We start from the raw sequence: 18,037 nt of genomic DNA on the forward strand, positions 1-18,037 counted from the left end.
TAATTTTTTCAATAACTAAAATTAATAGTTATTGATGCCAAACTCATCATCAAAATTCATTTAAATCTATAATAATTGAGATATTAGGAGTTAAATAAGAAAAAATAAGATAAATATCAATATATTTATTTAAACCGGTTCATTACCGGTTCATACCGGTTCATACCGGTTTTTACCGGTTTTCACCGGTTCAAACCGGATTGAACCGGTCCCCGGTTTAACTTATGAACCGAACCGGACCACTGACCGGTTCACCGGTTTACCGGTTGAACCGGCCGGTCCGGTCCGGTTTTTTTTACATTGTTTAAAACAATTCAGTACGAGTGAATTTCAAAATTTTAATTTAGACCTTTTGTACTATTTTAAAATTTTTAAATATTATCAAATTACATAAATGTCCTTTATTTTTTTAAAAAAAAATATTGCTACCTCAACACTTCTGGCTAGAAGAATTCCGACACTGGTGACCCTGCTAGTGGCCAATTGCTGAAGCTCCGGCAACATGTCACTGAAACTTCGGTGACTGCTATGTTAATACTCTTTAAACTATTAACTATTTATTTTAAAACTCTGATGACTATTTTTGTTTAGTTATTGATTACTCTAGTACTACGATTGATTACTTTTATTTTTAAAATTTTGGTGACTATTTTTATTTAGTTATTGACTACTCTAATTTTATTATTGACTATCTTTATTTAAAAAATTCAAAAAATATATTAAGTGTTGTTAGAGATCTAATGACTACTTTTTATTTAGTTATTTACAATTCTTTTTGTTTAGTCAATAGCTATATAAAAATAGTCATCGAAACTTTAAAAATGGTCACTAAAAATAAAGTGTTGTCATTTCAAAATATTTTAAAATTCTAAAATAATACAAAAAATTTAATTTGAAATTTTAAAATTCACCTAGGCTAATCTGTTTTTCAGTAATTTTATCGATATTCTAGTATCTTTTCCCCATATTATTATCTCCCCTTTCTAATATAAAAACTAGTAACCAATTCTTTAAAAAAATTATTTCGAACAAACATAAGTTGACATCCTTAAAATATCTGCTCTTTAATAGAAATCCCATTAACATGTATAATCATAAAAATATTTTTAAAAAATAAATTATATAAAAAAACAAAGTAAATTAATATTTTATATTTGCGATCAAGCCAGAACCCCTACTCATTAATTTTAATTCCAAAAATGAGTTCTCATCTACAATTTATATAGTGCTTCAATTACAGTCGTCATTTATAAAAAGAATACAGCTGGAAAACCTCCGAGTTCTATTCAGCAAAAGTAACCACATTACTTGAATCAAATATCAGCATCACATCAATCAAATATCAGGTTTCTTTGAAAACATCAGGTTTCTAACTGAAAACAGCTAGCTTTTACTTAAGTACAGTTGCCTCAGACTACCTTTGCTCCCTAGTGAATGCCATGGAAGGGACTTGGCGGATAGCCTCCTCACTTGCAATTCGCAATGTGATTTTCCTGAGTCAATGAAAAACCGAAGAGCCTGCAGCTACTTTTATAGGACGAAGTCAGCTCTTGACCATCTCTCCGCGGTGATACAGAATCATGAGATGGTGAAGTGTCCATTTGTCCATGCTCAAACATGCCAATAGATTTACTTCTTCCCTGAGTATGCCCCCAGAAACTAGGCCCGTAAGATGAGACCGATGCAAATTTTCCGGCTCTGATTTCAGACGCGTGCTGTCCTCGACGTTGCATTTTACTCTCCATCCTCTGATTTGTAGTGCTATTATGGTAGTCATGGTTGGGAGTAGGATTTGCTGCTTGCTGAAACATGAAAACCGATGATGGAGATGACACTTGCCCGGATGGAACAGAAGGATGCACATTGGCAGAATTATCCTGCACTGAGGCAGCCCATCCATTCCTGGGACGCGGCACTTGACAACTGTCGAAAATTCCATAGCGACCATTTCCTTGAACATCATTACCAGAAAAGGCTCTTCCATATGGTTGGCTTGGAAGTATTTCTTGACCTTGCAAGACCTTCTGGAATCGAAAAGATTCACTAAAGCCTATGCCATTGCACGAAACATCAGAATGCACCTGTGGAATTCTGAAATTATTTCCTGTAGCGGCAATCCCAGAAACGCTTGAACCAGGATGGCGCCTACTTATTTCAGAAAAGGGGTGGCTCTGAGCACTAATACCATCAAAAGGAATATTAACACCCAAAATTTCTTGACCTTGCAAGACCTTCTGGAACCTCAATGATTCCCCAAAGTCTGGTGTCCCAATCCCATCTAACAGCAGAAAATAAAGCATCAGAAAAGTGACAGGTATAAGGATAACACAAACTAAAAGCTCCAGAAGATTTCCTAATAGACTAACTTGGAACTGGAAATTCTTGTTTTGAAGAAGGCAAACCAATCCTGGTCCTCTTTAAACCAGCTGCATTGAAGTTGTTGGGAGAGGAAGCAGAACCGGATGGCTCAATTTCCCACGGGGAAACCCTGTTATGCCTAGTGGCTTCCATATCTTCCCACCTTACCTGCAAAGATGGGAAACATCCAGCAACCAGTTATAACAATTAGTACCTCAAATGAAAGACAAGACATGTGTGAATAAATTATTGACAGGTACGACCTGCCAGTCCTAACCAAGTTGGAAGTGCAACTAGAACAAATTCCTTATTCCACAAGAAAACGCAATCTAAGTTAATGTGTAACTACGAGTGAGTACGGGGGTTTATGTCACTCATTCATTGTGTAACAAGTGATTTTGACTAGAATCGGAATCCTAGCCACTTTATTGAAATTTAGGTAACTGCTGGTAATCAAGGAAATATCCTCATTTGTCCAAAATCAACGTCAAAAGCCACTTTCAGAAGCCTTGTCATTAGATATTTTACCCAGCCTCCCTCCCCAAACAAGGAATGAGATGCAGCAAGTAGGCGAAAAAACTTCTGGATTCTCTACGATTAGCAATATAAGATCTATTTAAAGGTCATGAAGCAAAGTGATCCTGGAGGCTTACAAATTGGAAGTTCAAGCAGTCTGAGATAACCGCTGGTATTAGGAAGACATATGGGAGGAAATTACGGAAGCAGCCAAGGATAGAAGAAGATGAATCCACTGGTCAAAGCATTTATCCTAGAGCTCCAAGAAATGAGGAGCAACTCTAATTTGCAGCAAGCTACTAGTCTTTTGAGTCTAAAACCTTGTAGGGTGTGTGGGACTACTTTTGGGAGACTACATTGCTTTGTAATGGAACTGGATTGTTTTCAGGACTTATTGTTGAAGTGTGTTGGGGAGGGAGAGACCTGGCCTCTCGAATACCATGGGAGAGTGCTAGCTATGTTCCTCATGTCTCAATGTAATCTTTTGTTGAGTAGTTGCTGCTGTGTTCATTTTGGTTTAGAGGGAAATAGGGCTTTGGCTTGAATTATTGAAGCTTGATGTATCTTTGATTCAACATTTGAATATTAATATCAAAGCCTCAGGATTTTTCCTCATTTATTGCTGTTTTTGTTACATTTCGCTTGTTTGTTTCATGTTTAGTGAATTATTGCCGCAGGGCCACACCACAGTCACATGCATGTAAAGTAACAAACTAATCCCACACATGTAAATCTAAACAATATTTAAAGTGAAAAAATGATCCCAAGACCATACCATAAGGCATCTCCATTTAGATCCGGGCCATCTAACAGGATCTGCATCGCCAATTCCAACAACTAGTCCTGTGCACCTGCCCAAAAAGAAAAAAAATCTAAGATTTGCTGCTGATACACTATCTAAATGCTGTAACACATGCAAGACAAACCTTCGTTCTGCAGCATCTTCAGTTTCAAAACGCATCCTGAACCTCATTCCAGCTGAATAAAATTGATCAAGGCCCTTCAAAAATTTGTTGAGTGGAATTATGAACTCTGACGAGCTCACCCTACAATCAAACCACAAATATTAGGTGGAAGACCCTAATCAGAAAACAAAGGTAGCAACAAATAAAAACATCAGAGAATAGTGACTACTACTTAGTGGACCACAGACAACTAACGAAGGCTTAAACCCCACAGACACACATCTCAGGCTGCACTGTTCGACCAGTGTTCATAAACTCAGACAATAGGCCCTAAATTCTACAGTACGATTATAACTCATTTTTTCCATCAAGATTCGGTTTTCTTGTGGAATTAACTCAGCCAGACAATGCATTAGCAATAAAAATAGCAACATTAGCCATATCAAGGAGTTCTTGTGATATTATTTTGGATCATTAGTTATCAGCTTGAAGGCTGGATTAAGAACTGAAAACTGTACGCTGGTTGGCTAGCAGGTCAAAGCGCTAGTAGGTTACGGCGAAATAAAAGTGGTAAGGTTGGCAGGCATCACTATGAATCATCGAAAACATGTAAAACTGTCAGAACTATCAATAAGAAATGAAGCAACAACTGACAAAACAGAAAGAGTCAAGATGAGTTCGGTGCATGTGGGGTAACTTAGCAAAACACCCTTCCGAAGTCATGCATTTTAACCAGCATTACGCTCTACAAAATAGGATCATATTTGTATTTACTGCAGAAGAAAAAGCAAAGGAAGCAGAAAACTACCTTGGATTATAGCAAACGCTAAAGGCACATCTTGCAGATATTGCATTGACCACATCCATGAAACTGCTGGGATTAAGATGCAGGCCAGCGGGAACTGAAAAGTTAGCACCACATTTCAACTGAGATGCCCTGCGAATCCCTAATCTCAGAACTCCATCTTCACCCCTGGCATAAAATTTAAAATGTTATCCATGTTTGAGAAAATTAATCAATGTTTGGTGGAATCAACTCTTTATACCTCAGAAACAGTACAGCATCTCCAGACACAAGCTTCTTCTTGTTTACAAATGCACTCCAACCAGTTGTAAGCAAATGCCTGCGAGGCTGCCCTGCTCATATATTCAAACATCCAAAATAGAGACCAGAACAGGACACATTTTTCAAGTCAACTCCAGAAATTATAGCCTCAAACATAGGAATGAGAAAACATGACACAAGTAACACACCCCTGTAAATATGCCTGAACTTCCACTCCAGGCCATGCAGATCCTTTGCCACAAGTTCTTGCGAAGGACGCTGTTGATTGTAATCCTGAAATAAAAATTCACCAAAATTACCACCGAATAACCGTTTAAGCATTCATATAGAAAGACAAACACAGTTCTGGTTACAGAACAGCTTAAGCAAAAGGTTAAGCCCCAATAAAATGACCAAATAAACACAAGAACAGGGTCACGCTAACAGGAGGGGAAGAAAGAAATCATAAAGCATAATTACCAGCGGAGGAAAGCAATCTTCAGCTGCACGCCTAGGCACAGAGAATCCCCCATGAGTGCTAGTATCAGAAGCTGTCAGGGTCTTGCAGAACATATGTGGCGTTGTAGACTTCACTGCAGCTGCAGCATCCTCATCTTCACAGTCAGCATCGATTTCACCTTCCCGAAATCTTCTTTCAGCTTGCTATGACAATGATCAAGTTTATGCAAATTTTAAACCAAACGTATAAGGTACTCTATTATCTCTTCAACTGTCTTTCTCTCCTATTGTAATAAGCCGGTTATATTTATATTTAACCACCTTCTTCCTCTGGTGGGGTTGTTGACGGACCCAAAACTGGGACTGAGGACAAGGCTGTGTATGGCACCCTGATAGGACCTATCTAATCCTATAAACATAACTTGTACTACAACACCATACTCTATCATAGCATCATAAACGGTCTTTTTAGCCAACATCATATGTTTCAAGACTAGGCACCTTACGAATTCACGATTAACATGCTAAGATTCCTCGTTTTCCTTCCTTTTTCAGCATCTCCCCCAAACAATCAAACAAATCAAACAACCATAGAAAAGATAGCTCACCTCACTTTCAGGAACCAGCGACACCTGACAGTACACCTCGTCTATACCTTCCTCCGCCTGCACAGGAAAAAAGCACACGTATTTTGCTTAAAATTAATATAAACCATATTCTGGTTACCTTCAATATGGCTTGTATGTAGCGAATATTAATGCAGAGAAGAAAGAAATAGCAGCAGAAGATATATTTTTTCAAGCACTTAAACAGTGCATAACCACAAAACATAAGCAATTTACAGTTCTTAGAACATCAATTTTCTAAGCGGCGTAACAGAAACCCTACATTTTACCCACATAACGAAATCGAATTCTGAACATACAAATAAAACAGAAAAGGTAAAGAAACATGGAACACTTACATGGAGCTTAACATCTGCAACGCGACAGAAAACATGGGGTGGGATATTGTAAGCGGAGACCGGAAGATCCTGAGCCTGCTGCTCAAGGTGGCCCTGTGGGAAGTAAACCACGATGCTTCCTTTTTTTGGTAGCGAAATCATTGGACCCGCGCACGCGTGCCATAGCTCCAAGCACACGGACGAAGGAGAAGGGTAGGTGGAGGCCGAAATGCTATTACCGGAGTGAGAGGACAATGAAGCAGAGGAACCCGACGACGGCGTTTCGTCGTCCTCAGTAGTGTTGAGATCGATCAAACCCATGACAGGAAACAAAGCCCTAGAGACAATGCTAAAGAATCTAACAACAAAGGGAAGAGGGTTGCGCAAAAGCTGGAGATAAAAGCCTTGGAGGAAGGAGGGATTTCAAGAGAGTGATTTCATGCCTGAGCATTTTCAGAGAGCGTGAGGTGGGAGCACCTTTGGCATTGCCAAAAGAAGCTGACCCAATACTCCAAAAAGAAAGAGACTCTCTCTCTCTCTCTCTCTGTGTGTCTCTCTCTCTCACCTCCCACTGACCTATCACTCTCTGCTAATTTTCCTTTGTTTCTTTTTTTGGGCTCTTTCTTTAACTTTTTTCTCGCTGAGGAGACTGAATGAGTGACTGAATGGGGAGTTTTTGGGTTTGCATCAAATCAAGCTTTCATTGTGATTTAAGTTGGAGTCTCATAAAAATGGCCTTTTCTCCCTCTTCCCTGCCTTACTCATTTCTCTTTTCTTTCTTTTGCTTGTCTGTAGGCTGTGAAGCTGCTGCTGCAGCAGCAGTGCTGCCTGCAATTGCTGCAAACCTGCAATGCTGCGACTGTTTGGGTGTGATGTGTGGCAGAGACAGAGAGAGAAAGAGAGAGAGAAGAAGAGCGATAATAAAGAATCAAGACTGTAGTGCCTCACTCGTGAGGCTATTGTGTTGGTTAAATTCCAATAATGAAAAAAAATTCACGAGAAACTGAATCAAAAAGAGTATTTATGACTGTACGGCGTCCTGTATTTCCGGGCGGATGTATATTCTGTCCCCTTCTACTCCGCCAAATCTCACACCTATGCCCTCCTCTCCCTTATCATCTTCCAAAATTTGAAGCTCTCTCTGAGAAATTAAGCCCCTGATCTCATTTCTCTACATGGGTTGTGTGGGGATTTTGTTTGTGTTGTTGACCGTGCCGTTCAACCTTTTACGGATCCTCCTCCTTATTCTGGTACCCTGTTCTTTGCTAGTACGAACCCGAGAGACCAACAACACAGGCTATTGTACTACTACCATTTTCTGCAATTCTGTATAAGGGTTTTTGTCCGAATTTGTAAAATTCATCTGAGTGGGCTAACCAGTATGTAGGAGATGATGAGAATAAGAATATCTTTAGTTGCTCTCAGGTTAGGGTTTGGCAGGCTTTGGTGATTAATGATGAGAGTTAGCAGCAAAACATGGACAAGTGGGAGATAAAATGGGGCTGGCGATCGTTTGAAAGTAGCGTACTATTTTATTTTTTTTAATTTAAGCAAAATCATCTTCTCTTTTTTCACTTTAGAAAGGCCTAATTACTTTGCCTACCATTAGTTTTGACTTTACCATTACAGTCCTGTCACAATTATTAGCTGTTTTCTTAGACAAAAAGCAATGGCAAATCCGGGTCATTGTGCCTAACCAATTAGGGAATTGGGAAATTAATGAAAAGTTTTATATTTATGCTTCCTAGCCTAAGATCATAAAAGCCATCTTAGGCCACCCTTTGCAAATTTGGAGCTATTCGTTGCTTTTTATATTTGACATGTTAGTTAATCATTAATGCCCATGCCTACAACTTAGATTGTGTCTCTCTATATATCAAACTTTTTCTCCATTTATTTTTTGCTATGACCTACCTATGAATAAATAAGATCTGGAATTGAACAGTATTCCTCTGATTCTTTACACAAAATATTTGAAACATCTTCCATGCAGACGGAGAAAGACGAGAAATTTTTGGGGGGGGGGTCATTGAAAATTTTATCACTAATAATAACTTGAACTAAAATACACGTATTCTTATGTGTAAAGTATTATTACTTTGCAAAAGATATAAAGGAAAATTTTCCTATTACCAATAAGATCTGAATTTCAACCGCGCACCTCCGGTTCTTTGCATAAAATATTTTATATAAACGAAGAAAAATAAGAGAAGTGGGGAAAAATCTTTCACTGAAAATTGTATTCGTTAGAAGAATCTAAATTAAAGTATCAATACTATCTATGCATAAAAAATTTAGAGAGTAACAGTGTTTTGTGCTCAGTAAAAGTTAAAGAAAATTTTTAATTTTTCCAAGGAAAATTGCTCATTTGTTTTTTCTTTTCCAACTAAAAGATAATGTTAAGACACCTGCTTTGGTCAGCCCCTCACGAGCAGAGGTTGTTGAAAAAATCACACCCCAAAAGATTAATAGTTAAAGACTTAAAGTGGAAGAATCCTTGCTTCAAAATAACCTTCCCACTATGAGTGTTCATGACAGTGTGCTGCTATTTTTCAACTGCCTTCATCATTAATGAAGCGTCCAACGGTGATGGGGGCTTCTTTATGAATTGACATTTAAGAGAGAGGTTGAGAAAGAGCTTTCATGGAATGCCATGTTGCTATCTAAAATGCGAAAAAGGCGTGGGATCATAATATTGTTTGAGAAAAGCAGAATTAGGCACAACTTATGACACTCATCCATCTCGCCACAACAACAAGCATCATCTCATTCTCCTATAACACCACTGCGTTTTTTCTTTTTCCTTTTTTAGAAGCAAAAAAAGCGCTACGTATTGCTCCACGGTCCCCCTAATTGTGGCATTATGACTCTCATTATGTATATTTGCAAAATACACATCGGTTGTCTCGTTTTTTACCTTTTGAAAAATAAGCAACAAAGATATTTATATGGCAGGATTACAAGGTCTGCAAAAAAGAAAATACTCCGCAATTACTAGTAAATCCCAGTAATAAGAGAATATTTATTATTTATTATTTTAAAACTTGTCATTTGTTGTTGTTAAAAGTTGTTAGTAATTATATTTCTTGTTTGAAACAATACAGTAATTCATCCTATTCATATCTACACTTCCTCACCCCTCTCTGTTTTATCTCCCCTTAACTTTAAATCATCTTAAATATGCGTGCGATTTTTTAGGAAAAAATGTTCAATGTTAATGATTTATCATAAAACCACACATTCCTTTTTACTTGTTATATGGTGTGATGAATATTTTATAAATATTATAACTTGTTATGAATTTTATTATATATATTAATACGGATTGTATGGATACATTGATGCCGATTAAATTTTATTATTGGAAATGTAATCTCGATAGATTCAACTAGTTCTTACTTTCAACGTCATTTTAGTTTACACTGGCCGAAAAATGTTTAACATTAAAATGAATTAAAGTCATGCACAAAAATTTAAAACTGAACTGAAGTCATCTCACACTATTCAATAAGAATGTAAGTAAAAATTTAAAATTCCAACCCTTGTAGTGCTCATAAAATTTTAAGGATATGACTAGCCTCTAGACTTTGTAGTGAGATAAGCTACTCTTAAATTTAATACTCTTCTGGTCATTAATATAGGATCTAATTTTTGAGTTGGTTTTGATTTTAAATATAAGATCCATTACTCATATTTATCAATTTTCTCTAAATCTAAATCATAATCAAGTAGAAGAGGGAGAGGGGGTATTAAGAAAGATGATTATAATGTTTTAGAAAAAACGTGTCACATTTTTTATAATTAACTAATATACCTAATTTTCTTAATCTAATTAAATTAGTTAAACGTGTCTTATATTAAGGATCGGAGGAGCATTATGTATGGATATAAATGAAAAATCCTGCTATATTTCTTTTTTTTTTGACAAGAAAGTTTAAGCATATGATGGTGACTCTGTAATAAGAAATTGTAAGCATTTTATTAAGAGAATTATTAATGTAAATTTAATGCTACCTCTAGTTTTTAATATAAGATTTTATTTGACTTTTATTTTGATTCTAAATATAAGATCCCAATCTATTTTATCTCTTATATTTATATTTTTTTTTAAGGTAATCCTTTTAATAATAGTAGTTCTAGTCAATATATTTGATTAGTAAAGATATTTTTAAAAAATAATACTTATTTATTATAAATAACTAATTTAATTTATTTTTTTAGTATTTTTAAATTATTCAGTTAATTTTTATATTTAGGATCCGAGAAGGCAGTATAATGAAATAAAAAATCCGATTTTGGGGGACGGGGGCGCTGAGGGTGAATGTGATATTTACTTTAAGGAGAAAATAGGAGAGAGAAAGAGGAATGAGGGGGAAGAGAGAGAGAGAGGGGAGCAGCGGAGGCTACCCTACAAGTCCATAATTCTGATGGTCCAGACCCTATCTCGGATAACCCGGACAAAACGGGTTGCCACTCATTGCCCATCTGGTTTTGCCCCCCTTCCTTCTCCACGCGCCTTTTCCTCGCGTCTCCACCACCCTCCTCCTCCTGGTAAAAATGAAACGGAATCTTTCACAAAAAAGCTCCTGAGAGAGAGAGAGAGAGAGCAATCAATTTTGTTGCTTCTGTGCTTTTGGATTAGTGTTATAATTTAGCATTGAAGATTTGAATTTGCACAGCAGAAGGAACACACACACAAAAATTAAGGACGTTTTTTCTGTATTAATTTCTCAACTCGCCCTACTTAAAATACATAGAGAGAGGAAACATGAAGGTAAAAGAAAAAGGCATGGTGTCAAAGTGTCTTCTTCTGAGGCCTTCACTTTCTTGTGAGAAGACCTTTTGTGACCAAATACTTTTCACTTTATGCCCTCACTTATTAAAATAGTTTCCTGCAAATCCTATTTCTTAGTTATGCCACTAACCCCCCACCCTTTTTACAGGATTTTTGTATGTAATCTATGGGGCGTTTTGTATATACTACATTCACTCGTCACATTAATTACCACCTAAACTTTAACGTCCCGTTTGTTAGGAGATATTAAAAATAAAAGATAAAAATTAATATTATAATTGAGAAAAATTATTAAAAAATAATTAGTATAGGTAATTACTTGTTATATGGATTTACTCAGTTTCATGTAATAAGCAGTTTCTCATACTAAACACTCTTTTAATAGATCTTTCTAATCATAATACCAACTCCTACATCTTATTTTTAATGTTTTATATCAAATGGTACATAAAAGTTCACTACTTGCATAAAAGGACTTTCACCCAAATTTAAAAATATATATTAATTATTTAATTTGGTATAGTTCATGTAAAATAGCCATGAACGACGAAAATCCGCCGTCATTTATTGTGAAAAGAGACCAGTTCGTGCCATTAATTATCAATAATTTTCTGAAAAATACGTAACAAGGTTTCCTTTCGAATGCCCGAAGATCAATCATTTCGTGTGACAATATATGGTATTCAATGTCATGAGGTCAAATTTGATTATTGTTAAGTCCAAGTAAAAGATTCAATGTCAAAAAAAAAAAAAAACACAAGACCGAGCAAGGTAATCTAACCAGCTGATATTGCAGCCGCGTGATTAAAACATGCTACAGTTGTACGTTGGAATGACTTAGGGTTTGTTTGAAATGACTGGAGAATATTTTAAAAACAGTATTTCAATCATAATCTATAAAATATTATAAATAAGTATGTGATAAGAGTTTTATCTTAAATTACATAGATAAGTGCGTTTGGGGATTTCAATCATGATCCTAAATACTTATATGCAGTGTTCTCTTGACTTATATAAGCATGCTCATAAGTGTTTATAGATCACAGTTGTAAACAAGCCGAAACTTAGCAGGTTCGAGGCATGCTTGGCGTCTGTCTTAGAATTCTAAAACCGATGTTTCCCATATCTGAGAACTTGCTGGATTTGAATATCCAAAAACGAATGCTCTATCTCAAACACACACACGAAGAGTAGCCGTCTTAACTAATTATTCACTTAAAAAGCAAAGGCAACACTTTGAATCGACATGCGTACCTATGTCATCACGATTAATGCAATAGGGAAGTTCTCAGTTTAAATTTGGTCCAGAAAGATTCCTAGCATCTGTTTTGATCTCAGAAAAAATATGTATCCAATATTTTTATGTTATTTTTTCAGTTACATTTACTATTTAACCTCATAATCTTTAGGATTCAAGATGTTGAATATACTATAAACATACTCCTCCGGTTCTTATTATAAGACCCAATTTGACTTTTTATTTGGTCCTAATTATAAGACCCAATCCATTTTGTCTCTTATATTTATGTATTTTTTTCCAAGATAATCCTTCTAATAATGATAGTTTTAGCCAATATACTTAATTAGCAAGGATATTTTAGGAATGACAACACTTATTTATTATAAATAACCAACTTAACTTACTTCCTTAATCTCCTCAAATAAGTCAATTGGGTCTTATAATTAGGACCGGAGGAGTATAAGATTACGATGCTGGGTAAAAAAAAAAAAAATCATGGTAAGTTTGACTGGGGTTCAATGGTCATAGGAGAGCCCACAGGTTTAGCGGGAAGAGAGAGTAGGAAAGGGAAGGCAAGGCAAAGGAAGTGGAGTGTGATGTTGGCGATGATGAAGGTTGGAGGGCATTATGGCATTTATTGTTATATTATTTTGGGTGTTGTTGATAAGATGCTGTGAATGTGATTCATTGATTGAGGCAGGCCTCTTTGATTTAATGATTTGTCCCCGTTTGGCCAAACTTTCCCCACGAAGCCCCTCCCACTTCTTCCCCTTTCTCCCTTCATGCTTCCCAGCTTTAAATATTTTGTTATTCTTCTTTGTCCTTTTTTTTTGTTTTTTGGGGTTCACGCACGCATCATATTATTTAATGAGAACTTGAACTTGCAATATCACATTTAGAAAAATTTAACAAAAGTACTCGGTAACAATTGAGTTACAAGTCTCAACACCCAGATATTTTTTTTTCTTAAATTCAATGACTTAGCTGCATCTTTTTAATTTTGGTGAGATGGCTAAAGATACCTTAAAAGATCAGAGTAATATGTCTAGGGAGTGTTTGGATGAGATCAAAATTATGGTTTCAGAAATAATTTTACGGTATACGAAATAAATATATGAAAGAATTTGTCTCGATTTAAAAAAAATATTGTGAAGAGTACTTGTTAGACTTTCCAGACACTTCTTTGGTTTTTAGACTGGCAAAAGCTCATACCCAGTCATACCAGCTCATTCCAAAACATTGAAAACTTCAAATCAAACAAATGTGTGAAGATTCTCGACTCATCCCCACGGCACTCATCAAAGACAACTCGATTGATAGCATCAGTAATTGAAAAAATACACACACTAATGACAATGATTAGAGTAAATGTGGATGATTTATTAATGGTGGGCTAGAAATCAAAGGAGATAGAAAATGTTGAGGAACGAGGAGCAGTGTGATAGTGAAGAGAGAGCTGGTTTAACGGCTGAGAATAATGATTGGTAGTGTTGTGATGATCATATTATATTGTTGGCGTAATAATCCTACATTAGCGTCATAGCCTTATCCTCCACTAATAGCATTATTGTACAGCATCTCTTCAGTGGCTATCGGTTTGGTTTGTCGGGTACAGCAACAATTATTTCTTTAATACAAATCTACTGCTAATAAATTTAATATTACCACTAAACACATCCCATTTCCGCCACATCATAAAAATCATCGACAAGAGCAAAAGACCAAGCACTTTATGGTTTTACTCCGGCTCACGAGGATATATTACCCCCATTATTTATTTATTCCCATGAACACATGGCCCCTATTTTCCACATTAATTACTGGTTTTTTCCAAATAATAAAATGGACCCTCTTAAATTCCCCATCATTCAATTGGACGCTCAAAGGTGGTAAACAATCAGCATAGGGTGAACAAATATTAATCTTTTTTTTTACCAGAGAACAAATATTAATCTACTCTGTACATGAATACACTCATTATATGGATAATAAAATCGTGGGTTCAAATCTCATTGTCAGAACTCTGTTAATGTATGATTTGTAAGTATTTTTGCAGACATTATTTGAATTGAATTTGGAAGTAGGCCCTGATCATAATAAGTTAAACCTTTGGAATTTAACCCCCTTATGCACCTAAGCTTTTGTAAAGAGAGAAGAAGGGGAGTGAGAAATAAAAGAAAGCGTACATATGATAAGATTCTTGGATATTAACAGACGCGCGAGCTCCCAATGCAAACAATTCACTTTATGATTATTATATTCATATTCTTTAGTAGTGGCTTTTTTTTATATTTGATCATGATGTTTGTTTTAAAGAATTAGCGGCATTAATTATTATTGAAAGTTACGAAACAAAGAAGCTTGGGTGAGTCCATAAGATAAGCGGATAAGCATGGTCGTTGGGAAAGGCTGCACAGCCTACTCCATTTCGATTCAATTGCAAATGTTAAAAGCTGCCAGCCCACCGTCATACATTTATTTACCATACGTAAAAAAAAGTTACCCCAAGGTCTTAATACTTTTATTGATTTACATTTATTAAAAAATCAGTTAAATTATTCTTAAATAATAAATACGCAAGGTATATAATTTTTTCTTAAATATGTCCTTATCAACAAAGAAAATAAATAAAAGATATAATACATGAATTAAAAAAAGAAGAGAATATATGGGGGACAATCTTAGAAAAAACTCATCAAATCTAAATATTTAGACCAAATTAAAATAGGGAAAATGACAGATAAAGAAGCTCCAAAATGTGAAATGCCAATTTGGGAAGCTAAGGAAATGTAATTACCCATAGGGAAGTCCTTCCCAAATTGGGATTTTGAAATTCAGTGAAATGACAAAAATGCCCTTTGTTCTCTTTTTTTTTTTAAAAAAACCCAGCCCCTCACCGGTGGCCGGCGACCGGCAACCACCGCCGGCGACTGGCCTCCGACAGCCGCCGACCGCCTCCGGCCACCGGCGCCGGCCACCGGTGTGTGGCTGCCGGTGAAGGATTTTTGTGACAAGATTTTTTTTTTGGGAATAGGATAATATTGGTTCAAAGTGGCGGGGGTGGGATTTGATCCCACAACCCCTTGGCCACTCGGACCAACAAAAGGATGGCCATTGGGCCATCAAAGATTTCTTAACCTTATAATGCAAACAAAAATATAAGTTAACTCTTTTACTGTGACTCCAGCTCGTGACAACAATTTATCTGAGGATGACAAGTCTTAATTGAGAAATAACAAGTCTAAATTTGATATTAACAAAGCAACTTTTCCTTATACATAACATAGCAGCATGTGCATTAATTAAAAATGATCATAATTTATTTAAAAATGACACGTCTTTACTATAAAATGACAAGTCTAAAATTGATATTAACAAGGCAATTTTTCCTTATACATAACAAGAAATAGCATCTACGTTAATTAAAAATAACCATAATTTATTTGAAAAAACACGTCTTTACTGGAAAATGACAAGTCTAAATTTGATATTAACAAAGAAACTTTTCCTTATACATAACAAGAAATACCGAATAAATTGTTGTTATTTTTCAACAAAGACGTGTCATTTTTAATAAATTATGATCATTTTAAAATGCCCTTTGTTCTTTTTTTTTTAAAAAAAAAACCCAGCCCCTCACCGGTGGCCGGCGACCGGTGAGGGGCTGGGTTTTTTTTTAAAAAAAAAAGAACAAAGGGCATTTTTGTCATTTCACTGAATTTCAAAATCCCAATTTGGAAAGGACTTCCCTATGGGTAATTACATTTCCTTAGCTTCCCAAATTGGCATTTCACATTTTGGAGCTTCTTTATCTGTCATTTTCCCATTAAAATATTATCTTATAAAAAAGCTAAGCCCTTCTAATAAAGTTTATCTTGTATTTTATTTTGATTTACCTGTCTTTTTTTTTTTTGGGTACCATTTTAGTTTTAGGAAAAGCTATATTGGAGGTACCTGTATTTTTTTTAATTTTTAATTTGGTACCTATGTGTTTTTTATTCTTAACTAAATCTTTAATTTTGCTCAATTAATATCGTTAATCCTTATGTAGAGATTAAAAAATGCCAATAGAACAAAGTTATATGAGCTAATATTGCTAAAAAAAATAAAATTAAATATTTAATTAAGAAAAAAAAATCATAGGTACCAAATTAAAAATTAAAAAAAATAGAAGTACCTATAATATAGTTTTCCCTTAGTTTTAAATAATACTACCAATTATTTTCAAATGGCGTTGGCATGGAAACGAGGTGATTCAGAGATGAAGATGGATAAGATGGAGGGGAAAGTGTTGAGGGTTACTCTTGCCGGGGAACCAAAGGCACCACACATTCCAAATACATGACAGCTTGTGGGGCCCCCAGCATGAGACCAGAACATCCTACTGCTACTATACGAGACTGACACTGAGATGCAGATGGGCGGGGTGGCGGGGCCCACAGCTCCCACATAACTGAGGCTGAGGCTGTGGCTGTGGCTGTGGCTGTGGCCCCCCGGTTCTGCGCTCCTCCTCCTGTCCTCCATCACCTTCCAACCCTCCCCCACTCATTCCCCACCTTTCTTATCACAACCCCCCCTCCTATTCCTTGTCCCCGCAATTTTCTCCCTCCCAAGATTCCATTCTCCCTGTCATTATCATTATTCTTATTATTATTTTAAACAAAAATATCTCAACTTCTCATATCAAAATAAAAACTCCAAAACACAAACATATGAAAAAATAAAAAAACATAACCACTAGTTTAACTCTCAATGCCCTGTTTTATATGAGTAGGAAAGGTGTCGCATAATTTTTGACAAACATTGAGACTGATTAAAGATTTATTTCGTATTCCATAAATAATAAATTATTCAAAGCAAGAAGAGCAGTAAGAAGCGTGAGGAGACGCTCGGGAGCGAGGGGGAGCAAAGGAACAGTAATGATGAAAAAGACGAGAGGCAGCAACCTAATCTGACTTTTTTGAAAATTAAAAGTCGGGAAAAGCCCCCAAGAAAACCCTCGACTTTTACGCGGGTGCTCTGTCCCTCCCTCTGTCTCCGTCAGGCTTTCATCGTACTTTAGTCGCGTCCGTCTTCTGCACGCTCCCCGACGTGGCTTCTTCCGTCGTCCCTCCCCCTTCGCGCTCTCCCCCGGGGCATTCTCGTCCTTTCTCCCATAACACGTGTCCTCCTCCCTATGGTCCCCCGCTGGGCCTCCCTTTCCGACTTGCCAAAAGGAACTAGACCAGTCCTTGTCTCATCAGACGCTGTCGGTTACCGCCATGTGGTTTCCATCGTACGGCCGCCAACGGCCAAAACTCCATTAATCTCCCTCTGACCCCACCCTTCTTCACTCAACATGATGCCCGGAAACGCCGAGCCTTGCTATCCTGCATGAGCCTCCATTCTCTTGCCGTGCTCCTACTCCCACCTCCTTTCCCGTTTGAGCTTTTAAGGGTTAAATATTTTATAGAATACCGCAAGTTTTAGGGCAGAACGCCATTATCATTAAATTAACGATAAATGTTGGGGCTGGGGTGTCCAGCTGAGTTCAGGTTTCAGATAGTGGGGCGATGGTAGGGGGTACAACTGCAGGTCGTAGACGGGGGGGTCTTTGTCAGTGAAACTCTGGATCCTTTCAAAGCCATTAAAAATAGAAACTTCCCTATGCATTTTATCTGAATATATTTTATAGAAATATCCCCGTTTCTTTCATTTTTTAAAAAATTAATTAATTTAATTTATAAATGGATAAAAATTTAATTTTACATTTGAATATTTTAGGAAGACTATATTA

At 36.3% G+C, this 18,037-nt stretch overlaps 1 protein-coding gene across 1 annotated transcript; it reads right to left on the minus strand.

Annotated features, from left to right (window-relative positions):
• Positions 1–2,060: 2,060 nt before the first annotated feature.
• LOC114752904 (auxin response factor 3-like) lies at positions 2,061–6,536 on the minus strand. The gene is given in 11 exon segments (XM_028941602.1): positions 2,061–2,219; positions 2,222–2,278; positions 2,367–2,526; positions 3,650–3,725; positions 3,801–3,920; positions 4,588–4,752; positions 4,826–4,916; positions 5,034–5,118; positions 5,305–5,487; positions 5,892–5,948; positions 6,248–6,536. Coding segments are annotated over 11 exon segments (1,155 nt in total). The 5' UTR covers positions 6,389–6,536; the 3' UTR covers positions 2,061–2,199.
• Between the last annotated feature and the right edge of the window lie 11,501 nt (positions 6,537–18,037).

This window comes from Neltuma alba, unplaced genomic scaffold, assembly GCF_004799145.2.
Source record: "Neltuma alba isolate B1F8T4 unplaced genomic scaffold, ASM479914v2 tig00007604_pilon, whole genome shotgun sequence".
NCBI classification, from domain to species: Eukaryota; Viridiplantae; Streptophyta; class Magnoliopsida; order Fabales; family Fabaceae; genus Neltuma; species Neltuma alba.